This window comes from Cucurbita moschata, unplaced genomic scaffold, assembly GCF_002738365.1.
Source record: "Cucurbita moschata cultivar Rifu unplaced genomic scaffold, Cmos_1.0 Cmo_Scf00025, whole genome shotgun sequence".
In the NCBI taxonomy this organism is placed as follows: domain Eukaryota; kingdom Viridiplantae; phylum Streptophyta; class Magnoliopsida; order Cucurbitales; family Cucurbitaceae; genus Cucurbita; species Cucurbita moschata.
Window position 1 is genome coordinate 235,416 of NW_019268541.1, and position 23,468 is coordinate 258,883.

The 23,468-nt window shown below is 38.7% G+C and overlaps 6 protein-coding genes and 1 non-coding gene across 10 annotated transcripts; 3 read left to right on the plus strand and 4 right to left on the minus strand.

Moving 5' to 3' along the window:
- Nucleotides 1–225: 225 nt before the first annotated feature.
- On the minus strand, nt 226–3,050 carry LOC111461800. The gene is made up of 5 exons (XM_023105459.1): nt 2,711–3,050; nt 1,111–1,367; nt 869–965; nt 697–763; nt 226–606 (listed from the first exon to the last, which is right to left on the minus strand). Exons 1-5 carry the CDS (start codon nt 2,767–2,769, stop codon nt 553–555), a joined length of 534 nt encoding a protein of 177 aa, XP_022961227.1. The 5' UTR covers nt 2,770–3,050; the 3' UTR covers nt 226–552.
- A 396-nt stretch (nt 3,051–3,446) lies between these two features.
- On the minus strand, nt 3,447–5,737 carry LOC111461324. Its single transcript, XM_023104821.1, has 3 exons — nt 5,719–5,737; nt 5,059–5,212; nt 3,447–3,965 (listed from the first exon to the last, which is right to left on the minus strand). The coding sequence occupies exons 2-3, from the start codon at nt 5,208–5,210 to the stop codon at nt 3,815–3,817; spliced, it is 303 nt and encodes a 100-aa protein (XP_022960589.1). The 5' UTR covers nt 5,211–5,212; nt 5,719–5,737; the 3' UTR covers nt 3,447–3,814.
- Nucleotides 5,738–8,407: 2,670 nt separating this feature from the next.
- LOC111461643 lies at nt 8,408–9,103 on the minus strand. 2 transcript variants are annotated; one of them, XM_023105241.1, is made up of 2 exons: nt 8,834–9,103; nt 8,408–8,748 (listed from the first exon to the last, which is right to left on the minus strand). In XM_023105241.1, exons 1-2 carry the CDS (start codon nt 8,988–8,990, stop codon nt 8,501–8,503), a joined length of 405 nt encoding a protein of 134 aa, XP_022961009.1. In that variant the 5' UTR covers nt 8,991–9,103; the 3' UTR covers nt 8,408–8,500. The 2 variants fall into 2 exon arrangements, with proteins under 2 accessions (XP_022961009.1, XP_022961010.1); XM_023105242.1 differs by having other exon boundaries at nt 8,408–8,749; nt 8,838–9,098.
- Nucleotides 9,104–10,640: 1,537 nt separating this feature from the next.
- Nucleotides 10,641–10,803, plus strand: LOC111461880. Its single transcript, XR_002713664.1, has one exon. It is a non-coding gene; the product is annotated as a U1 spliceosomal RNA (small nuclear RNA).
- A 465-nt stretch (nt 10,804–11,268) lies between these two features.
- LOC111461408 (peroxidase 25) lies at nt 11,269–13,891 on the plus strand. Its single transcript, XM_023104920.1, has 4 exons — nt 11,269–11,548; nt 12,235–12,414; nt 12,491–12,653; nt 13,391–13,891. The coding sequence occupies exons 1-4, from the start codon at nt 11,339–11,341 to the stop codon at nt 13,816–13,818; spliced, it is 981 nt and encodes a 326-aa protein (XP_022960688.1). The 5' UTR covers nt 11,269–11,338; the 3' UTR covers nt 13,819–13,891.
- A 250-nt stretch (nt 13,892–14,141) lies between these two features.
- LOC111461682 (heme oxygenase 1, chloroplastic-like) lies at nt 14,142–17,539 on the plus strand. 3 transcript variants are annotated; one of them, XR_002713627.1, is made up of 5 exons: nt 14,142–14,841; nt 15,468–15,691; nt 16,741–16,848; nt 16,978–17,218; nt 17,319–17,539. XR_002713627.1 is itself a non-coding variant. In XM_023105292.1 (4 exons), exons 1-4 carry the CDS (start codon nt 14,406–14,408, stop codon nt 17,071–17,073), a joined length of 864 nt encoding a protein of 287 aa, XP_022961060.1. In that variant the 5' UTR covers nt 14,142–14,405; the 3' UTR covers nt 17,074–17,521. The 3 variants fall into 3 exon arrangements, 1 of the variants encoding a protein (XP_022961060.1); XR_002713628.1 differs by having other exon boundaries at nt 17,326–17,539; XM_023105292.1 differs by having other exon boundaries at nt 16,978–17,521.
- A 1,345-nt stretch (nt 17,540–18,884) lies between these two features.
- LOC111461672 (protein NRT1/ PTR FAMILY 6.2-like) lies at nt 18,885–21,737 on the minus strand. Its single transcript, XM_023105279.1, has 6 exons — nt 21,617–21,737; nt 21,402–21,504; nt 20,721–20,938; nt 20,097–20,641; nt 19,666–20,009; nt 18,885–19,591 (listed from the first exon to the last, which is right to left on the minus strand). Exons 1-6 carry the CDS (start codon nt 21,617–21,619, stop codon nt 19,065–19,067), a joined length of 1,740 nt encoding a protein of 579 aa, XP_022961047.1. The 5' UTR covers nt 21,620–21,737; the 3' UTR covers nt 18,885–19,064.
- Nucleotides 21,738–23,468: the final 1,731 nt, after the last annotated feature.

Here is a 23,468-nt window from a genome sequence, read left to right on the forward strand (position 1 = left end):
TATATCTATATATATATATATATATATATATATATATATATCATTGGATCCTCCTAATGGGATGAAGAGGTAAATAAATGAAAAAGAAGCCCATGGTATCTGAAGATGTGTGATTGGTCAATGCAGGTTGGCTCAATAAAAACAATACCAAATTCCAATTCAAATCATTTTTTTCCCTAAAATTTCCATCCAACTTCACTTAACTTGGAAAGTTTTGAAACTAGGTAGTGAATGGTGGAGAGTTTCAAAGTGTTCTTATTCATAGAATGAACAGCGGAGAAAACCGAAGCAGAATGCATACAAAATGGTAGATATCTATCATTCTATATTGAGTATCGAGTTCTTCTTCTGCTGTCTCGATTTTAAGAACCCAAAAGCGCTCGAGCGCATAATGGTGTTAATACATTTGTACACCTGAAAAATGCAGGAGGATTGATAAAGATAAAGATAAAGATGAAGATAAAGAAAAACACCCTTTTTGCTCCTTTTGCAATCCGTACACTGAGAAGCTTCCTAGAGATTCAAGGAATGTATCCAAAATAAAAACCAGTTTCAATCATATAGGCCCTCTTGTTCCCATACTTCAACAAGAAAGTTCACCATTTCCTGTCCAAACCAAGATTTTGAATCTCTTATTCATAGAACGAACAGTGATTGGAGAACGAAAAAATGACAAAACTTCAACAGCGAACTTACCGACAAAGGAATTCGATGGGGAAAAGGCTGTCTCGTACCCAGTAAACTGTCATATGTTGCACGCCAGCTGCATACAAATGCATACGTAGACACATGGTATGATGATTAATACACCTTTCGTACCTATATGGTTCCTACTATTTACAAAGGCACACGAAGCTCGTAAACTGACCTGATTTTTGCCTTCTGTCGTTCTGGAGTTTCATCCGTTGTGTTTGTATTACTACTTCCAATCCACTGCAACCTAGTCTGGTTCCAGAGAAGCAAACCTGAACGCAATGAAGATAAGTAGATCGCTCGTCTCTATATTGACCAGGTTATAATGAAGAAACGATAGCTCGTTAAATGCAGTTAACGATCTCGAATGTTACCCACGACTTCAACAAAGATCAGATGAGAAAGAGGGAAACTTGCCATGGTTTACATATTCAGAAGGATTGCTCACACTGCCACCAACATTGCTTTGACTGTGTGTGAGGTTTGATGTACTGATAGACGAGATGCTTCGTTGAGACTGAATGGTGCTATTATCCAAATCACACGTGCTTGTGCTCCAAAAACCATCGGATATGCTCGGTTTCTTGACTACTCGTCCTTGAATTCTTAATCCCTTAGATGGCTCATCCACAGCAATAATAGGTGTGGGCTTAGTGCAGCATCCAAAACAACCCCTGCACTGTTATAAACCTAATAAAGCAGTATATGCTATAAAATTGCAGCAAAAACATAGCATGTGCACCATTCATCAATAATGCAAGGCAGTTGTCAAATATTTCATTTATGGTTAGATGCACACACACAGCTATTAACAATAGGAATTATGTGAACGCACGTTCTAAATTGAATGTAGAGTGATCATTGATTAATCCCAAGTTGCTCGAGTTCTCATGATGAATTGAATGGATGTCACCATGAACACAAGCAGAACACTTCGGAAAAAGGAACGTGTACGTTAAAAACCATGGTAAACCGAATATTATAGTACACCATAGATTGGATGACAACTACGACATTCCCACTTCAGTTATAAGGGTGTGGAAACCTCTCTCTAGTGGATGCGTTCTAAAACCTTGAGGGGAAGCCCGGAAGGGAAAGTCTAAAGAGGACAATATCTGCCAGAGATGGATTTGGGCTATTACAACAACAATGATTACGCATCTACTAATGAAGTTGTAAGCAATAACACCATTTAAACGGGGCGAAAAACGAAAGAAGAGCCTAAGGGAAACTGGGAATGATTGTGCAGCAATTAAACATCTCAACTACAATTCAGAAACAATTCAGCTTCTACAGAACTAAGAATAGTGTGGGGGTTTCATACTTCCAAGCATAAACTTCGAATATTAATGAATTTAGTTTCATTTTTTCAAGGATCCACCTTCATATCAATTCTTTTTACTAAATCAGCACCAGAAAACTATAGTATTAAGACTACAGTCTACAACAGACAAGTATTAGGCGGCTAATACCCTCTTGACAACTCCATGGATTCACACAACACAAGGGTAATGCAATATGAAAGCAAAAGAAATACGTTCAAAAAGTAATACTTAGCCATCTTAGAGCTACTTCCTCCTCGTAAATGAACAAAAGTTATAATAATCTATGATGGATGATAATGGGTTCTTTAGTATTTGACCTTTTTGATCGGGGATAAAGTTGTTAGGGCAACCTCATAAAGGAATAAGACTTGGCTTTTCACTTTCTTCGCCCAGAAAACAAACAAGAAATGAACTAGTTCATATTATTGGCCCCATTTCCGCACAACTTGGAATATACACAATCAAAATTGAATACTCAACAAGCTCTGTAAAACCAATAAGTAATCAAAATTCTTTCATATTAATCAAAGATGCCCAAAGAAAACTGTGTACTGCTCAGTAAGTCAAAAAACAGAATCATTCACAAGGGATACACAAAAGGGGCATCACAGAACTCCATTAGGATCAAGGATTACATACAAGTCCTTTCCAAAACTGCATTGAATGATAGGTGAGGAAGATAAAGAACTTACCCCATGCAAGCGAACAAGCGGCTGATCCACGCGGCGAAGGAACTATTCAGCATGACCATGTTGATGATGAGCCGAAAGCGCAGAGAAGGGCATCGATTCAGGTAAAAACCAATGGGAACCCAAAACCCAGCAAACTGGAAAGGGATAGAGTGGACTTTGGGGCCAAGAGAACTGAAAGTTAGATGAGAGAAAAAGGGAAAACTCGAGTGGAAGTGAGAATCAACCAAATACCATAAAAGAAAATGGGTGGGTTTCCTAGAAACTCAGAAATCAGAAAAGAAAAGAGATGGGTATCGATATGGAGTAATGAATTCCTCCCGGGGGTAATATGGATAGTTCAAGTGGTGGATTTTTGTTGGTGGTTTATACTCCCTTTTATGTGTGGCTCTGGCCCCCACTCCCCACTGGGTTACCATTATCAGCAGCAAACACAGTGATTTCTTATTTAATCTACTACTTGGACCTTTCATTTATGATATTCAAATCATGCTGGTTTTGTTTTCCTCGCCAATTTTTCAAAGTTCGAGACCAAATTTTCTAACCTTAGAATAAATCATACCAAATCTTCAACTTTAGAATAAATACCTCACCCATAGATAACTTAAAAGTTACCCTTTTAAACATCAATGATTCAATGATCTATATTTACCTGATTCTTAGAAATTTCTATATACATTTCAACTTGAAAATGATCTATGTTTAAACCCAATCCACTAAAAGTAAGCTAGAGTTGAAATAGATATGGAAAATGAAACTAAAATAGAATTCAAACTTTTCTTAACTTGTTAGCATACAACTTGATTCATCATATGTTGATGGATTTGAGGATTATTTAGAAGGAAATTAAGGATTGCAAGTCATGTTCTAATCTCCAACATAATACAGGGCGCAGTTCAGTTCTGCCGCCACTTTTCAGAAGCTGAAAATGAAAATGATCGCCGGCTCAATGTAACAGCTCGTCCTGCCATTCTAAATATCAGAACCAACTCAAACAGAACAAAACTCAGAGCAGCAGAGCTTTTTTCTTGTTAGAAGGAGCAGAATCAAATTGTAGAAATTTTCGTGGCCCGCAGAAATCGAGATGTTTGTAATCGTGGACTTCAGCTAATTGTGTTTCTTCAACAGGATTGAAGCTAGACCCATTCTCCAACCAATCAACATTGTTGGCTCATGCTTTTGGGGGAGGAGAGAAGCCAGACCTGTTCGTGAGCTATGACTGGGAAGAATCTCTTGCTTCACCTCACTACTTGGGAACCTGAAAAAGCGGGTCACGTTTGATGCAATTAGCTACAAGAATCATGTGATTAGTCCCAAGTAAAAACCTGAATACCATCATCCTACATATGGATGTGTTAATAAGAAGAGAACTGAACATACTAATAATGAGGAATGAAAAAATGACTTCCAACAATCCCCAAAACTAATCTCTAGCTGCATGGTAGAGGATGAAACTGGAAGAAGACTTGCAAGTGATAAATTTAAGGAATCTGGCCTCAACATCATCTTTATACGAAAATAAAAAGTACCATACTTTTTGGCACTCAAGAAATAGCAAAAGTTCTACAATTTGATGCATGAGTTATGTCCATTTTTGTTTTACATAAGTGCATAACTCCATTCTTCTGTTGACGATGTTGACGATGTTGACGATGTTGACGATGGAGTCTCACATTTGCTAATCAAATTAAGAGAATGATCATAGGTTTATAAGTAAAAAATATATTTCTATTGGCATGAGACCTTATGTTCAAAGTAGACAATATTATATCATTGTAGAGGTTTGTGGTTCCTAACATGGTATCAAAGTCATACCCTTAACTTAGTCATTTCAACAAAATCCTCGAGTGTCGAACAAAAAAGTTGTGAGCCTCAAATGTGTAGTCAAAAGTAACTCAAGTGTCGAACAAATGGTGTATTTTGGTCAAGGACTCTAGAGAAGGAGTCGAACCTCAATTAAGGAGAAGTTATTTGAGGGCTTCGTAGGCCTCAAAAGAGGCTCTATGGTGTATTTTGTTCGAGGGAGTCCCACATTAATTAATTAAGAGGATGATTATGAGTTTATAAGTAAGGAATACATCTCCATTGGTATGAGACATTTTGGGAAAACCAAAAGTAATATCATGAGAGTTTATACTCAAAATGGGTAATATCGTACAATTATGGAGGTATGTGTCCCTAACACACTCATGCAATGCCCCTATGTAATAAATCGTCAGTCCTTATCTTGAGTTATGCAACAACTCTCTTCAATGGCAAAAGGCATAATTCTTCAAAGTTTTCCATCTTAACAGATAAACGAATGAAATATGCATTCAAAGACTAAGAACTGACAATGGGGAAGTACTCACAGGTGGGGAGAAGGTTTTTCACTAGCAGATGTTGATAGGCCCTGGCGTTGCTTGTGTTTGGGATTGGATGAGCAGTATACATACACTCGACCTCGACGCTTCACTGTCCTACAAAACTCGCACATCTTCTTCACTGAAGCACGTACTTTCATGGCTGGAGGAACAAAACACAAACAAAAAACAAAGAAATTATCATATCTCAATATCCGCAATTCCAACACTGACATGCAGGAAAATCGAAAGGAAACACTGAAAATGCTCGTAGAAAGTGGCCAAACCAATGAGCTCCCCTCAACCTCCCCCCTCCCGACTTCCAATCTCATTATCAAATACCAAAATTTAACAGCATTAACCCAATAATAAATTCTTCCCCAACTATTCAAAATCCAAAACTCGGACAAGGTTAATCGAAACAATCAACATTTACATAAATTTTACAGCAAGAAGCCTGGGAAATAGCTATACAATAGAAGTTAAACTAGAAATTTCCGAATTGATTCACAGAAATTAGATCATTATCCCACGATTGTCACTGATGCTGAAAATTGTTAAAACAGAAATCGATACAAAACCCTAAAAATTTGACAATGAACATGAAAAAACGCTTCAGTAACTCCAATCTGCGGCAAAGCTTAACCTAGAAGATGAAGGAGTTCTTACCCAAATCCCTTGGACTCGGAAGCGACGGCGTAAAGCTAAGATGAACACAATACCTTGGATTGGTGAAATAAATTATTAGAAATAGATTACGTATGTAAATTAATTAAATGCATTTTGTAAGGTAATTAACAGAGAGATGTTACGGAAATTCCAACAATAATCAAATGACAAATTAATTAATCCATAACTTAAAGTTTATCCAATCAATGAATAAAGCCCTTCTTCATTTTTTTTTTAATTATATATAATTATAATAATTATAATAAAGCTCCTTTTTCAATGCTTCAGTCATTGAAATGCCACCTACCCTTCACCTAAAATGCCAAACTAAAACATCTTTACCAATAATTCATCGCTTTCGAATATTCCTCACCTTGATTATAAATCTATGATCCTTTCATAAATTAGTCGATGTGGGACTTTTATCATCCAATGCCTTCCCTCGAAAGGAGTACGTTATAATATTGTCCACTTTAAGTGTAAGTTCTCATGACTTTGCTTTGAACTTCTCCAAAAGACCTCATTCCAATGGAGAGAGTATTCCTTGATTATAAACTCATGATCATTCCCTAAATTAGCCGACATGGGACTTTCATCATCCAACAATAATGACTACCACTGTCAAAACGCCCTCTCATCTCACCTACCACTATTTTTCTTAGGGAAAGTTCATTATATTGTTTTATGGTGTTTTTTCTATTGATGAAGAGGGGACCTCGTGCTCTTCAAAAAATGAAGGCAAAGGTCCCCCGAACTCGAGTGGAGATCTTCGAGGGACACCCAACCAAAGTTGCCACTATCGATCTTAAAGATAGAGATGCAACCAAAAGTCTTAAAAAACGGGTTAAAAGCCTCGATCTCATACGCGAAGTTATATATAATAAAATAGTTATTAGGAGTTATTACAAAGGGGTCAAAAAGTTAATGGGTGAAGTCATTGAGAAGGCATGTAATTGGAGGTCATAGTGAATGGGTGGGTATGTTATCATATCCCACTTACACCCTCATGCCTCATTTTTTTAGGTTCACTTTTTACTATTTCTAGGTGTCTGTATATATTTTTCTAATCACTTAATTTGTTGCATAGAAATAAAAAGTAAATTATAATATTTTTATACAATATTCTACGATTAACGTCGTGATGTTGAAATATAAATGACGAAGAAGTCAGATATTCAAATTATCAGTTCCATCCATCAAATAACATATTTAATCACTAAATATACGTAAAAGTATCATTGGTACTCCAATTAAGTCAAGAAATTGGAAGCTATGGCCACCGACTTTCTACAATTATTGGCCCCACTCCAACTTTCCCACTTCCCAATATTTCTCTATTTAAAAAAATAATAAATAAATAAATACATTTCCTCTTTTTTATTATTATTATTATTATTTTATGAGAGGCTAAATAATTTATTTTCCTCAAATTCCTATTATTTATTTAAATAGTTAACTCGTGGAAGAAAATTCCATTTTTTTTTAATATCTTTCCAAAAAAAAAAATACATATATAGAAGACTCGACCAACTAAAGAATGAGTCGTGGTATTAAAAGCACATGATACACATAAGGACAGGTTGGAAAGAATTCTTTGTACCAAACAAAACAAGCAATAAAAATGGCAGGATGTAAAACTATATTATTATTAATATAGTCATAATATTGTCCTCTTTGAGCCTAAGCTTTTATAGCTTCACTTTGGGCTCCCCAAAATGCTCTCTGATCTTCGACTAAATTAACTAATGTGAAACTAACTCTCAATAATTTTCAATACGGTAAGGTATAAATTAAGAATTGAATAATTTATTAAAAGGATAAAAATAAATTTCTTTTTGTTACCGATGGTTGAACTGTGACGTTGACTAATTAAGTAGAAGATCATAAGTATATAAGTAAAAAACATTATCGGTTAAAACGTTTTGGAAAAACAAAAGAACAGAGTCACTCTATCTTGATTTTGACCATATTTCCAGGTTCTAAGTTCATTATTCTACACCTAAATTACTGTTATTAAAAACATTATTTTTATCAATACTGGCATAGTGTCGACATACTTTCCAAACACAGACATATATATATTATTTGTGAACACAACAAGTTATAAACAAAAAGTCTAGTCACCATATCTGAAACTTCCAATATTTTTTTAAAAATTAATAATACACAAATATTAATTAAAAAAACAAAATCCGCCCTCTTCTCCCATTTTTATTTATTTATTAATATCTTTGGCCATACTCTGTGTGGTCGTCCCTTGCAGACTGTCGAGGGGCTTCAAACGACAAATTCGACATTGTCCGAGGGCCCTTCCGCAATTAAAATAAATTTGCTTGAGTTAAAAATATTTATTTGGCCTTCACTTTCACACCCACCAATATGCAATTTTATAAAGTTAAGGGCCAATAATTGAGACTCTGCAGAAGAAATAACAGAAAGTTAATTACAAAATATTTGCGGTCGTGGTCCAAGTTGAAATTTTTGAAAAGGAATCATGTCTAGGAAGCATCCTGGAAGCTGCCCATCTTCAACCTTTGCACTGAATATTAATAAATTAATAAAATTTGACTGACAGCACCTTGCCTTCGTCAGTAACCCCCCAAAAAAGCCGTTACCGTTGGCTTACAGTTGCTTGCACAACCAAGGCAAGCTCCAATTATTGTCGGGCGAGAAATCAAAACAAAAAATTAAGGGAATTTGTGCAAAGAGGGATTTTAATTACGTCAAATTCTATACAGAGGAGAGAAAATTGAGTTTACAAATTGGGGAATTGAAGCGAATTTCAACAAGAGTAAGCGTAACGATGAACAACGCGATCTCTTAAAATCCCGTTATAGAGCGCTACTCTGTTCGCCGGCATTCCTCGAGGGGCGGTGGGGGGGTTTTGCGACGGCGGAGAAGCGGTGTTGGAATTATTGTTGTTGCAAGCGAGTTCGTGTTGTCTTCGGAAATCGTCGCCGTTGCCGATAGGATCGACGACGTCTTTTGCGAAGTGGACCCTTTTGTTCTTCTTCTTGGTCTTCTTCGTGTCTGAAAAGCGTCGATTACGGGAAGAATCAGCTCAATTCAAGAGTTGAAAGAGGAAGAAATTAGATGGGAATTTTGGAGAACTTACCGGAGGAGGGAATACAGGAACGGAGAGATGGAGTCGGAGGTGAGAATTGGATGGACTTTTGGATGCAGAAGGAGAGAAGAATTACAGTGCCGGAGACGGCTGCCATGGCTGTGGCCACGGCCAAAGCCATCCCCTGTGAGTTCATCGTCGACGACATAATCGAGTAGCAACGTAATCGACAACCGAGGGGATTTATAAACAGGACAGAGAAAGGGGGAAGGTGAACCAGGTGATGCAATCGAAGCGACTCTACAATTCAATTTAATTTTAAATTATAGTCTTTTTTTTTTTTTCAAAATAAAAGAATTAATAGATTATAATTAAAAGTGAGTCCCACGTGGACTAATTTGATGGAATATCATGAATTTATAAGGGATGGGAGTGATAGAAGTACCAAGCAAAGTCCTCATTTTGAAAAATGGGAATTTGGAGAGGTTTGTTTTGTTGTGAGATAAAAAGGGGAAAAAGGGGATGCATTTTGTATTTTCTTAGATAAACAAAGCAATAAATGTAAAGTAAAAACATAATTTCCAAATTCAACCATTTCTTTCTGCCGCTGTGCTGCATGTGTGGACACGTGCCACGTTACAATATAACTTTTTTATTTTATTTTATTATGATTTATAAAATTGAATTTACAAATTTAAGTAATGGTATTAGGTCGTGATTTTTTATTTATTTTTGTTTTTTGAAATTTAAAAAGGCGAGGGTCAATTTAGGAAGTAAGGAATTTTGTAGTGGCTAGGGATGTTTGGATTGCACGACACGTCAAAGGCAGGGTAGGGGTAAATACGGAATGTTCATTTTTTTCATGTAATGGGTGGACCAAGTCTTTGTTCTCTTTAGATCATTGCCTTAGGCTTTTATCCTCAAGAGGGTCACATGGTAATCGCATTTTAATTATATTCTTAATTCTTAATGGAATAAATTATAAAATTAATTAAATTAATTGATGGGACCCACCTCTGTAACAGAGATTATTTCATTCATCTCCCAATTCCATAAATATCCTTCTCATTTCTTATTTGGTAACTGGTTTTTACCATCTTTTAAGTAATTGCATTTCGTCCTTACATTTGTCTCTCTTCCCAAATCAGACCCACAACTTTTGTTTTATTAATTATTTTACATAAAAGATTCATTCAAACGGCGTCGTTCCACTTCAACTTTCACACTAGGGCCCAACAAGGCCTAACTGCTCATCAGTTTTGTTATGGGCCTAATTATTAATGAACTATGATAGTAGTAAATTACGGTAGACTTTGGTTTGTTATGGGCCGAACCACACACCTCAAAGTCTTCCCTTCCCTTCCCTTCTTAGTGGTGAACTTATGGTATCGACATTGGAGATAGACATAGTGAGAATGCTAGACCTCCAAAGATGGTAGACTGTGAGATCCCGTGTTGATTTGAGAAGGGAGCGAAGAATTTAAGGTGTGAAAACTTCTCCTTAATAAACGCATTTTAAAATTGTGAGATTGATAACTGGGTGCCAATGGAGCTTGGCAACGAGAAAAGCCACGACAATGACGCAGGTACTTTGATGGCTGTGATGATATTAAGAGTGCATGTGAGTGTGGGTCCATTAAGTTGGAACATTGGGGTTGCATGTAGAGCTTTCTGGATAGACCCATTTGATCTAAACCCTAAAATTAGCTGCCACAAATATTTCAGAAAATTAAGAAAATTGCAAATCTCCCACTAAATTCCCTCATTCAACCGCTGTTTGGTCGTCCCACATCGGAGAACTTGCAGAGATGAGAGGCGGGAGTGGCTATAAAAAGGGATGAACTGGTTACGATCACAATTACTTACCTGGACGGGGTCGATGGGCGATCATGAAGGTTCATGGCCTATGTTGGTGACCTCCATTGCACTTTAGGAGGGGTGCCCGCCTAAGGTCTGTCCTGAGAGGCAGAGCCTACGTCATAATTTGTGGTTGTTGGGGCCTGCGTTCGCGCGGCCCCTACCTGATCAAATGAAAGACCTTCAAAATGTTCAAATATCGTTAATGTCAGATATTTTTGGCGATGAACTAAAGGTAGTTTTCCCACTTTCTTTTCTTTTCTTGAAAAGTAATATTTAATATGCTGGTAACCATATTGCTGTCTAAGTGTATACTTGCACTAAACCTAACACACTTTCAGTGTATTGGCTGAGAGTTGTATGCCTAAATATATAATCAAATCAATTTGTATCTCTTTTACATCTTAAAATACAGACAAGGAAATACCCCATTATCTCTTACGAATAGTTTGTAAAAGCTGAAAAAGAACATAAAAAATAAGGCAAATTAAATTCACTTCATTTTAAACTCACCACTTGTAGTTGGATGGAACGCAGGCCTGTTTTCCACTAAGTTTTGTAGGAGTTCATTGGGAGAAGCTCTAAATTCAACACAACACAGCCAAAGCAAAAGGGCTATAAATAGATATGCAATGGAAGCCATAATAGAAGCATATCAGTAATTGTAGAGCTTTGATCAAACCCATAGAATAGCCTAAAATGGGGCAAACCAAAGCCATTTGGTGGGTTTTTCTGGGAATTCTAGCAATGATTTTGCCTGTAAAAGCTCAGCTGGCTGTTGGGTTTTACTCCAAATCTTGTCCTAGAGCTGAGTCCATTGTCAGGTCCACTGTTCAGTCATATTACAAGGCTGATCCCACCATCGCCGCTGGGTTGCTCAGGCTTCACTTCCATGACTGCTTCGTTCAGGTTCTCAATTCTTTACTCCGTTTTCAAGTTTAGGGTTTAGGGTTTAGAGTTTAAGTTATATTATGTTAAAAATCACGGCTCTACGAGTGTTATGATATTGTTGACTTTGAGCATAAAATATTCTCGTATCAATGGAGATGTATTCCTTACTTATAAATCATTTTTTCAAAAGGCCTCGTACCAATGGTGATGTATTCCTTAACTTATAAACCCTCTCTCCCAACAATTCTCAACAATTCTCCCTTCGAACGAAATACACTATAGAGCCTTCCTTGAGGTCTATGTAACCCTCGAACAACCTCCCCTTAGTCGAGGCTCGACTCCTTTCTCTGGAGCCCTCGAACAAAGTACATCCTTTGTTCGACACATGAGTCACTTTTAACGATCTTCGACACTTGAGGATTCTATTGACATGGAAAAATGAAGAGTATGACTTTGATACCATGTTGGGAATCACAACTCTTCACAATTGTATGATATTGTGCACTTTCAACATAAGCTCTCGTGATTATGTTTTGGACTTCCCCAAAAAGCCTCATATGAATGGAGATATATTCCTTATTTATAAATCCATGGCTATCTTCTAACTTCGCTAACGTGGAATTCTCTCCCAACAATCTTCAACATATCATTTTCATGCACGTTTAATAACCGACTGATACGCTGTTTTTGATTAACATGGGCAGGGGTGCGATGGTTCAGTGTTGATCATGGACGAACGAGCTGAAATAAATGCAGGGCCAAACATGGGGTTGAGAGGCTTTGAAGTAGTCGATGATGCAAAAGCTCAGCTTGAAAATCTGTGCCCTGGGGTTGTTTCTTGCGCGGATATACTTGCTTTGGCTACTCGTGATGCTGTAGACTTGGTAACTCTTGATTTGATTGCTTTGTAAGGCTTTGATATGTAGGGTTAAAAGGGTTGGATTTGAAACCATGTTGCAGAGTGATGGCCCAAGCTGGTCTGTGCCCACTGGAAGAAGGGATGGGAGAGTGTCTATGAGTTTCCAGGCTGAAGATCTTCCTTCTCCATTTGAGCCCATCGATGTCCACATACAAAAGTTCGCTGAGAAAGGGCTTACTGAAGAAGATCTTGTTACTTTAGTTGGTTCGTATCAAACAGACCAACCTCACCGCTCATACATATTATCTTTTTCTTCTCGATATTCCCTCAAAGTTTTTAAGACGCGTTTGTTAGGGAAAAGTTTACAAACCCTTATAGATTGTTTTGTTCCCTCTTGAACCGTGGTGGGATTTTACAATCTACCTTCGAGGACTAGTGTCTTTGCTTACACTCGTTTCTCTCTCCATTTCACTATCTATTCTTTGGGGCCAGCAAAGACACTTGTTCTTCTCTCTCCAATCCATGTGGGATATCAAAACCCACTTCCTTTCAAGCCTAGGGTTTTCATTAGCACTCGTTCCTCTCTCAAATCGATGTGAGATCTCACAACCGATTGGAGAAAGCAATGAGTGCCAACGAGGATGTTGGGTCCTTAAAGAGGGTGGGCTTTGAAATCCCACCTCGGCCTGAGAGGGAACAAAATATTCTTATAAAGGTGTGGAGAGAGGAACAAGTGTCAGAGAAGACGTTGAGCTTCCAAGAAGGGTGGATTGGGAGATCTCGCAATCGATTGGAGGGAGTAACAAGTGCCAGCAAGTACGCTAGGCAGTGAAAAAGGGTGAGTTGTGAGAGAAGAGAATAAAATATGCGTTTTAAAAACCTTATACCCAAATTGGAAAGAAATTAAAAAAAAGACACTGTCGACTAGCTACTCACACCTTCTCTCGCCTTTAATATCCCAAAATGAGCGGTAGTTTATAATGATGATGGGTGGATGACAGGTGCGCACACGATCGGACGAACAGACTGCCAACTATTCAGTTACCGGCTACAGAACTTCACAAGCACAGGGAATCCAGACCCAACAATAAACCCATCCTTCTTGACCCAACTCAGAACGCTGTGCCCCTTAGATGGAGATCCATTCAGAGGCGTGGCAATGGACAAGGACAGCCAGTTGAGATTCGACAACAGCTTCTTCAAGAACTTGGTCAATGGAAATGGGGTTTTGGAGTCGGACCAGAGGCTGTGGCAACACGCTTCAACCAAAGACATTGTGCAGAGGTATGCCGGCAACTTAAGGGGCTTGCTCGGCCTCAGATTTAACTATGAGTTCAAGAAAGCCATGGTTAAGCTGAGTAGCCTCGACGTCAAGACCGGCACACAAGGGGAGATTAGAAAACTCTGTTCCCAGTTCAATAACCAGTAATGAGTTTTCACTACTCAAAATAATCATGTGTATTATCTTTCATAATTGGAATAATACCAACTTTTATTATATACTTGTCCGTGCTTAAAAATAAGAATATGCATGTGCTAAATCATCTATCAAGTCTCACTCCTAACAAATATTGTTCTATTTGAATCATAACACGCGATTATAATCATATTTTCCCTTATAAAATAATGATATTATGCATATTTTTGTTTGTGTGTGACATCCAAATCTAAAGTAAGGATCAATCACCTCAATAATCTAGAATCTCCAAATAGAAAGATGTTAATATTTTTGTTCTTTACATGGAAACATATTTTTAGGAAGCAAAAAAAGCGCGCTGCGTTGATGATCTCGCATTGGAATTATCCAGAGAGCGATGGTGGACACGGAACCCGGCGACTTCAGCTCCATTCCCGTACCTTGCTTCTTCCTTCTTCTGTCTCTTTCTGGTTAATGGGTACCATTTGTTTTCTTCAATTTCCCCTTATAAACAACATTCATAGCTTCTTCTTCAACATTCTGTGAACCCCTGTTTCAAATCTCTGTTTCTTATAACCCACTACTCGTTTTCTTCGACCATGGCTTCCCTTAACTCAATTTCTCCTTTTCAGTCTCTCTTCAATAAAACCCTTTTCATGGTTCCAGCTTCTTTTTCGAACCCAAGTTTGGATTCCTGTTTCTTACCCAAAAGGGTTCTCTTCGCGAAGAATCCTGTGGGAATTTCAACCGTTCGAACGAAGGTTGTGCCTCCTATTTCGGCCACCACGGCTGAGAAGCCGAAGAAGAGGTACCCTGGTGAATCAAAAGGGTTTGTGGAGGAGATGAGGTTTGTGGCGATGAAATTGCACACCAGGGATCAAGCTAAAGAGGGTGAGAAAGTGAGTAAAGAGCCCCAAGAGGGGCCTGTTGCTGAATGGGAGCCGACTGTTGAAGGGTATTTGAGGTTTCTTGTTGATAGCAAACTGGTTTATGATACACTTGATACAATCATTGCTAAGGCTGTATTTCCGTTCTGTAAGTTTGTTTTGCTCATTTCCTGGCTTCTTGAATATGGATTTTTATGAATTTTTTACTTATGTCTTGATTCACTTTGGGCGTGCATATGTTGTTCCAATCCTTGCTGCCACACCCTCTGGCGTCCATCCCCTTTTGGGGCTCAACCTCATCGCTGTTTGTGAGATCCCATAATTGGAGAGGGAAACGAAGCATTCCTTATAAGGGTGTGGAAACTTCTCTTTAATAGACGCGTTATAAAACTTTGAGGCCGATGACAATACTAAGGGGTCAAAGCGGATAACATCTGCTAGTGGTGGACTTGAATTCCTTATAAGGGTGTGGATTGTGAGATCTCAATCGGTTGGAGAGGGGAATGAAGCATTCCTGATAAGGGTGTGAAAATCTCTCCCTAGTAGACGTGTTTTAAAACTTTAAGGGAAAGAAGGGAAAACCCAAAGCGGGCAATATTTGCTAGTGATAGGTTTGGATTGTTACATATATATATATATATAACGTGTTTGAATATCTCATTATGAACTTTTCTAGTTTGGAGTTTGGGGGGTTAACAGAGCATTTGACTTGGTTATATGAGCTTTTTCGTTGTTTTGTTTTTGAATTGGTGCACTATTTGTATGTGATAATAGATGCAGAGTTTAGTAACACAGGATTGGAAAGGTCTGAACCATTGGCAAAAGATTTGGAATGGTTCAAAGAGCAAGGGTTTGTGATTCCTGAGCCTTCTTCTCCTGGAATTACCTATGCTCGTTATCTTGAAGAGATATCCGAGAAGGATCCTCAAGCATTTATTTGCCATTTCTATAATATGTACTTTGCCCATACTGCTGGTGGTCGGATGATTGGGCGAAAGGTAAACAAACATTATCTTCAGGAACTCTTTCTGAGCTTTGTCTTCGTATGTATGCAAATTCACCATATGTTCATTTTCATTCTTCCACTTACATTTTTGGTTTTGACTCGAGTTGTCAAATTAGTGCCAAGGTAAACCGTAAAAGTGTAATAGCCCAAGCCCACCGCTAGTAGATATTGTCCTCTTTGGGCTTTCCCTTAAGGTTTTAAAACGCGTATGCTAGGAAGAGGTTTCCACACCCTTATAAGGAATGTTTCGTTCTCCTCTCCAACCGATGTGGGATCTCACAATCCACCCCCCTTGAGGGCCCAACGTCCTCACTGGCACACCGTTTGGTACCTGACTCTAATACCATTTGTAACAGCCCAAACTCACTGATAGCAAATATTGTCCTCTTTGGGCTTTCCCTTTTGGATTTTCTCTCAAGATTTTTAAAACGCATTTGTTAGGGAGAGGTTTTCACACGTTTATAAGGAATGCTTCGTTCCCCTCTCCAACTGATATGGGATCTCACAAAAAGGCTAGAGAATGAATTTTTAGTCATGGTGGCCACCTATTAGAATATTGGTTTCCTCGACAACTAAATATAGTACGATCATGTGTTGTTACGTGAAAATAGTTGAGGTGCATGTAACTTGATAGAATGCAATCACGAAAGTGTATGTGCGAAAGTGTGGGAAGGAAGATGCAGGTACACGAGACCATAGCAGGGGCTCAGAGAATATTGTTAGTTAGAGTTGGGCCGTAGGTAGCAGGGCATTCAGAATGATTGTTGGCTGAGGTCAATGAATTGAGTCAGATACTCACAAATACTAAAGAAAAAAGATGAGGGGGCGGGGCGGAGGTCTTTGGTTTCGAGAATAAATTGCTCGTGTTACTTGTTCTAAAGTTGCAACTTTCATTTAGAAGTGTCAAAATGTCACATTTGTTGAATTTCTCCTTGTCATGTAGCGATAATCTACCTCGGTATAAGCCGTGTTGTGTCGTCATATGGTGCGAGTTCTTCCCTTCAATTGACTTAGTCCCACTTTTACATCCATCTACTGCAGGTAGCAGAAAAGATACTCAACAACAAAGAGTTGGAATTTTATAAATGGGAGGGTGACCTTTCCCAATTGCTGGAGAATGTAAGGGAGAAGCTGAACAAAGTTGCCGAAGTAAGCCACTGTGTTTCGTCCTACGGGGTCGATTTGCTTTTTTCTTTCGTGTCATCGATTGTTTTCCATTGAATTCCAAGAACATCTTTTTGTTATATTGTGTTGTACTGAACCATGGTTGTATACCAGAGCTGGAGTAGGGAGGAGAAGAATCATTGCCTGGAGGAAACTGAGAAATCTTTTAAGCACTCGGGAGAAATTCTCCGTTTGATATTGTCAAGATGACGATGACGACAACGACAAACGTGATGACAATGCTTTGCTTGGTTTTAGTAGTCATGTTAATTTTCCTTTTGTACAGCTCTAATGGGTTATACCCACCATCTCTGTCAAAGATGAAACTCTTTGCTCTTTATAACGTTCATTTAAGGTAAAAGTATCTGTTTGCTGAAAAGTTATGCCCTTAAAGGGATATTAAAGTGTATTTACAGGAACGAAGTTATGTTCTCATTTAGTTTGGTTTTGGTTAGGATTTAGTGTTTGGGTCTGCTGCTTCTGGGTCTGCTGGGAGTTTGGTTGGACGGTTCGCAAAGCTGCATGGCTGCTATGTTGTTGGCTCTGCTGCTTCTGATCAAAAGGTCTTCTGATAACTCTATTATGCGTCTGGGTCTGCTCTTATGTTCTTGTTGTTATTTACATGCTAATGAACTCTCCTTCTCAATTTGCTGATATCTATCTTATAGTTTGAATATCGACCCTCTTCTTAGCTTTGCATTTAGAACCCTTGGAAAAGGCCGTACTAATGGAAATATTGTCTCACTTATATGCCATGAGCTTCTATTTGAAGATAAGATGGTGCTTGTTTGGTTTTATAGGGAGCATTACGATAAAAATGCTAATGGGATTGAAGCTGGAGTTGATATTAATAACAAACATAATTTGTGAGATCCCACGTTAGTTAACGAAGGCGTAATTCAAGTTAAGATTAGAGGGATGGCACTGCTAATGCTGCTCGTCCTTATCAGTATGTCCTTATGCATATTCTTGTTGATTGAGGTGATTTTATTCCATTTTGTACATAAAGAATTTGTTCTTTTTGGTTTAGAGGATAACGCTGGCCCCTCACCCGCTCCCCTTTTTGTTCTTTCAAAAGGATTATTCAAACTTTCCTCCATCGTTGTTGTCCTTCTTCTCCCCACTTGCCCTCGCCGACCATTCATTATTCTCCAAAATCTTCCCATTATGATTCGGTCCAATCTCTGGATTCGTCTGGTTTTTGTATTATGGGAATAACATAATTCTACATTCCAACTTTTGTTTGCCAGACGGCACGCCAAGCCAAGCCAACGTGACATGTACTCGAGCTCAGGACGAGCTTTTTTTCGAATTAGTGTGATCATACCATGCAAACCCTATTAGGAACCGGGAGCTTCTGCAATAATATGATATTGTCCCCTTTGAGTATAAGATCTCGTGACTTTACTTTCTTCAAAAGGTCTCATACTAATGAAGATGTATTCCTTACTTATAAACCAATGATCAACCCCTTAATAAGCCGATGTGAGACTCCTCTTCCAACAATCCTCCCTTTGAACAAAGTACATCATAGAGCCTCCCCTAAAGCCTATGGAGTCCTCGAACAACCTCTCCTTAATCGAGGCTCGACTTCTTCTCTGGAGCCCTCGAATGAAGGGTGTACTCACCCTACACCCTTTGTTCGACACTTTAGTCACTTTTAACTACACCTTCGAGGCTCACAACTTCTTTGTTCGATATTTGAGAATTCTATTGACACGACTAGGTTAAGAGCATGACTCCGATACCATGTTAGGAACTAGGGACCTCCACAATGATACGATATTATCCACTTTGAGTATAAGCTCTCGCGACTTTACTTTTGGTTTCCTAAAAGACCTCGTACCAATAGAGATGTATTCATTACTTATAAACTCATGATCTCCTCCTTAATTAGCCGAGGCGAGACTTCTCTCCCAACACTCCTCAACAAACCCATGATCTAGAATTGGATAATCCCATAACCCGAAGAACAAGTTCGGTCTGAATCTGATGGAATTGCTAAAGAATTGTGGGAGAGATGACTGAAATTTTGGTGCATGGACATTGGATTCATCGTTTGAAACTGGCAGTACTTTATACATAAACCATCATACATTCTCAATCCAAACTACTTTAGATGATAATTTAAAGTGCGTCAGAGAATTGGAAGGAAAAGTCGAAACATTACATAACACTTGGGAGTGTGTGAATAGTTCCCTCTAGCATTTCTCTTCAGCCATGTTGCCATTGACCATGCCACTCTTCTGCTGGTCCTTGCGCTTTTGTGGCACGTACCATATAACACAAACCAGAAAAGCAACAAAGTTTATAAGGCTTAATATGGTCAATAGCCCATAGAAACAGTCAAGTCTGCCGTAGTTTATATTGTCTGCAAGCCAGCCTTCTCCATCGGTTCCTGTCACTCTCTTCACAACAGAAACCAAGAAGCTGCTGATGAAAAACCCAAGTGATAAAGTGGTGAGGAAGAGGCCAGTACTCATGGTTTTCATCCCTTTGGGGGACTTGGTTATGAAGAAATCAAGCTGCCCTGTGTATATGAAGGCTTCCCCTGCACCCACCAAGAAGAACTGTGGGATCAATAGGAACACACTTATAGGTAGAGTAGCTGTGTCGCCGCCCACTGCTTTTGCCACTGCTAGCCTCTTCCTCTCGGCTATGGCTGCTGCTGCCATTCCAAGTATTGACAGGACAAGGCCTATGGCCATTCTCTGAATGTTTGTGAAGCCTGTGGCATAAGAACATAATTAGTCAGGATTCATTGAAGGTGTATGTACTTGATTTTAATGGATCTTGATTTACCTTGTTTGCCTTTCCATTTCTTCCAAAGAGGCATGATTATACGGTCATAAACACCAAGAGTTATCAGTATGGCTGCTACAAAGAAGACAGTGAGAGAGCCTGCTGGGATTTGGAATGATCCAATGGACCTTTCCATGGTGGAAGCTTGTTGAACTGAGAAAGTGATCATCTGGGCATATGTAGTCCAGAAGATGATGGTTGTGGCCCATATTGGTAGCAGCCTTGCCATCATTTTCACCTCCTCCACTTTCGTCACTGAGCTTAGCTTCCATGGATTTAGAGCTGAAGCAGCTCCATGCGCCTCAAAATCTCCTTGTTCAACAATTGCAGCCTTGTCCAAGAACCTATGCCAAAAGGAATCACATTAATCAACTAAACTAAACTTCAGGAAATGATTCTTGAACAATGAACTCCAAGAACAATGAACATACTGGAATTGTTTTGTGTGCTCGATTCTTGAACCTTGCTCAGAAGAATCCTCATAAAGCATACCAACATTCTGAGGAAGCTCCAGTTTTCTCTTCTTGATTGCTGCAGCAATCACTTGAAGTATATGAACTACAGGGCTCCCCTTGCTCTTCTTGTATCTGTACCGCTTAGTCCCCGAAAGAAACAACGAAATCGCGACAAGCATCGAGACAGAACAGATCCCATAAGCCCAACTCCGACCAACTTCATCTTGAATATAAACCAGCACAGTAACAGCCATCAAAGTCCCAGTGCTGATGAACAGGAAGAACCTGTTAAAGAAGAACGCCATCTTAGCCTTTTCCTTCTCATCTGTCTCATCAAACTGGTCTGTTCCAAAACCAGAAATGCTTGATTTTAAGCCACCAGTCCCCAAAGCAATCAGATACAAAGCTAGGTACAGAATTCCCATTTGATACCCATTTGCTTCCTTGCAGTCTTTGATGCCATCACACGGCGGCGGACGAAGCTGTGGCAGTTTTGTTGAAACTGCAAGTGCAGCAGTCCCCTATAGCACAAAATATTTAACCATCTTAATCAAAAACCGCCATGTGTTTAGCTCTTAAAGTGATTGATTCAAAACATACCAGAGTTTGAATGGAAGCAGAGATGAGAATGGTATAATATCGTCCAAGGAAAGAATCAGCTAGAAAGCCACCAAGCAAACACAGCAGAAAACATGCTCCCATGAAATCTGTAACGATGTTGGCTGAAGCTGCACTGGGTAGATGCATTACCCCACCCAAATACGTCACAAGATTCACTGCTATTCCCATTGTTGATAGCCTCTCGCATATTTCAATACCTGAAAATCATTTCTCATCAAGCTCTTGCTTCCAATCATGAACAGTATGGGAAAAAAATTATTACGAATCGTGAAGGAATCTGCTACCATTTCCATATTTTCTCGGGAAAATTTGCAGATCACTGTTATTTTCTCGGGAAAAACACAGAGACAGAAAGAAGAACAAGAAGAAGGCCAAGCCAATTCCCCTCGTGCCAAATATTCCATAACTCGACGTTGAATAAAAGCATAAAGTGATTTGAATGATACTTACCTCATGAGTATTACTTTTAAATTTGCATGCATAATTATATTCAAAAGTTAATCATAGTTTTGTTTATATTTAAAGAAGATTCAAAGCAGAAAAGGCTCAACTTTTTGTTGATTCTGTTTTGAACGAAATTAAGAAAGAAGCTTTATGGAACACAAAACATTTTAAAATGAATCACATTTTTAAAGATTAAAGAGCTGAATATTCATATACCTAAGATAAGAGCAGCAGGAACCCATCCACCAGTCTTGGATTTTTCTGCAGGAAAGCCTTTGTAATCCACTGCATCAGCTACTGTCCAGCTTAGCTTACCATCCTAACAACAAAAAAAGATAGAAACTTTAAGCAAACCCATTAAAAAGGAGACGAAAATGGAGGTGAAGAAGAAGAGAGAGGCTCCATTGGAGCTCTCTTTTCAAAGAACCCACCATTTTTGAAGCTTGGAATGAAGGAGAAGGAGGAAGAGGAGGGTTTCTTTGAAATGCTTAGTGTTATTTGAACTCACAGTCTGCTAAGAGCTTAGAAGTTGGTGCTTTTATAGGCAAAGATTTGTGAATGAAGAGGGGAATCCCATTGCAAGTTGACGAGGCACAAAGGCACTGTTTTTGTTGTTGATAAAAGGAAAGCTAAGGATTAGGTTGATCGCATTTGAGTGGAAGGTTCTGGCACTGATTGAAACTTTTGTTCTTGTAATCTTCTTCTTTTTCTTTCTTTTTTGTTTCCCCTCTCCATGTTATTATTTTGGTTAATCTGTAAGTTGTTGTTGATTCAGTCTTTTCATTCTCTAAATCAGTCTTTAAAGCTTTTCAATTCATACATCTGTCTGGTTTATGTGTATTTCTAAAAGTTTTCAACAACATAGTTTCAATTTTCCATCTCAAATGGATTATTCCATGTGTCTACCAACTAAACCGTTAGCTAACAGCTAGTAGATATTGTCTGCTTAGGACTATTACGTATTGCCGTCAGCCTCACCATTTTAAAACACGTCTAATATAAAGAGGGTCTAGCCCTACTCCATCAGTGTCTCGTATTATCCAGTGACCGACTCTAATACCATTTGGAAGATGGATTGTTAGATTCCACATTGGTTGGAGAGTAGAACAAAACATTCTTTATAAGGGTGTAGAAGCCTCTCTAGTTGTGAGATCTTACATCGGTTGGGGAGTAGAACAAAACATTCTTTATAAGGGTGTAGAAGCCTCTCTCTAGTTGTGAGATCCCACATCGGTTGGGGAGGAGAACGAACCATTCTTTATAAGGGTGTGGAAACCTCTTCCTAACAGACACGTTTGAAAGGAGAATCCCAAAGATGACAATATCTACTAGTAATGAAGTTGAACTTTTACATTATGATAACCTCGTTGAATAATGTTGTTTGATAATGGTACTTAACAAAGCATTATCTAACAAGCTTGTATGAAGTAGTTTGATAGACACAGTCACTCATAACTTCACCTAATTACGAGTGGACGAAGAATGCTGGGAAAAGATTGGAATCTGGAAGAAGCAAGACCACTATGAGCCTTCCAAATAGCAATTATAACCTTATATCTTCTCCCCTTTGGTTTTGTGGAGAGTACAAGAGAGAGAGAGAGAGCGTGTTAGTGTTAGCAGAAAGGCTGTTATTCTTATCAGTATCATTGCTTCTGGTTGTGAAGTTTTTGCAAGTGGTTTTGGTACCCCACAAAGGGTCCAAAAAGCAAAGCCTTTGTTGATCCCACCACTTAAACTTCCTCATCCTCTCCATTTTCTCCGCATCGACCCCAAGCCAAGCCCCATAGGGAGCCTTCCATTGGTTACTTTCTTTTTGTCTTTCTTCCACACCATAAGTGCTGCCTTTCAAATTGCTTTCTACTCTGCTATATTATTGGTCTCTCCTGAAGCGTTGTTTTTGTGGAGACATGTGGCGCACAGATATGTCGGTTCAATAATTTGGGGTTTGCCAAATCTACTTTTGCTTTTAACTCGTTTTGGGAGTTGCCCATCTCGATAAACTCACCTGGCTCCTCAAATTTAGATTAAGAACAGTCTCTTTGATCTTTAACCATTATCAAAAGATGAACCTTTTAGGATATGAATGAACTAAGTTTGTGGATGAAACTGAGTGTATATATATGTCTTGATCTGATTCTTAGTCAGAATTGCAATCTTTTTAGGTTTGGATAATCAACACAACAACAGGATTATTATGTTGCCCAATGGATCAATATATCAGAAGGATATATTAAATATGATCCTCCCCTGGAGTAGTTACGTTAGCAAAGTGTAATAGCCGAA

Coding starts and splice junctions, on each gene's coding strand:
- LOC111461800 (XM_023105459.1), bottom strand. CDS start 2,769: ATGGTCATGCTGAATAGTTCCTTCGCCGCGTGGATCAGCCGCTTGTTC. Junction 1,368..2,710: donor CGCTTGTTCGCTTGCATGGG/GTAAGTTCTTTA, acceptor ATAACAGTGCAG/GGGTTGTTTTGGATGCTGCA. Junction 966..1,110: donor TTCTGAATATGTAAACCATG/GCAAGTTTCCCT, acceptor CATTGCGTTCAG/GTTTGCTTCTCTGGAACCAG.
- LOC111461324 (XM_023104821.1), bottom strand. CDS start 5,210: ATGAAAGTACGTGCTTCAGTGAAGAAGATGTGCGAGTTTTGTAGGACA. Junction 3,966..5,058: donor GAAAAACCTTCTCCCCACCT/GTGAGTACTTCC, acceptor CCGCTTTTTCAG/GTTCCCAAGTAGTGAGGTGA.
- LOC111461643 (XM_023105241.1), bottom strand. CDS start 8,990: ATGTCGTCGACGATGAACTCACAGGGGATGGCTTTGGCCGTGGCCACA. Junction 8,749..8,833: donor TTCCTGTATTCCCTCCTCCG/GTAAGTTCTCCA, acceptor GACGCTTTTCAG/ACACGAAGAAGACCAAGAAG.
- LOC111461408 (XM_023104920.1), top strand. CDS start 11,339: ATGGGGCAAACCAAAGCCATTTGGTGGGTTTTTCTGGGAATTCTAGCA. Junction 12,415..12,490: donor CTCGTGATGCTGTAGACTTG/GTAACTCTTGAT, acceptor ACCATGTTGCAG/AGTGATGGCCCAAGCTGGTC. Junction 12,654..13,390: donor AGATCTTGTTACTTTAGTTG/GTTCGTATCAAA, acceptor GGTGGATGACAG/GTGCGCACACGATCGGACGA.
- LOC111461682 (XM_023105292.1), top strand. CDS start 14,406: ATGGCTTCCCTTAACTCAATTTCTCCTTTTCAGTCTCTCTTCAATAAA. Junction 14,842..15,467: donor TAAGGCTGTATTTCCGTTCT/GTAAGTTTGTTT, acceptor ATGTGATAATAG/ATGCAGAGTTTAGTAACACA. Junction 15,692..16,740: donor GTCGGATGATTGGGCGAAAG/GTAAACAAACAT, acceptor CATCTACTGCAG/GTAGCAGAAAAGATACTCAA.
- LOC111461672 (XM_023105279.1), bottom strand. Junction 20,642..20,720: donor CTGCTTCCATTCAAACTCTG/GTATGTTTTGAA, acceptor TTTGTGCTATAG/GGGACTGCTGCACTTGCAGT. Junction 19,592..19,665: donor GAAATGGAAAGGCAAACAAG/GTAAATCAAGAT, acceptor CTTATGCCACAG/GCTTCACAAACATTCAGAGA.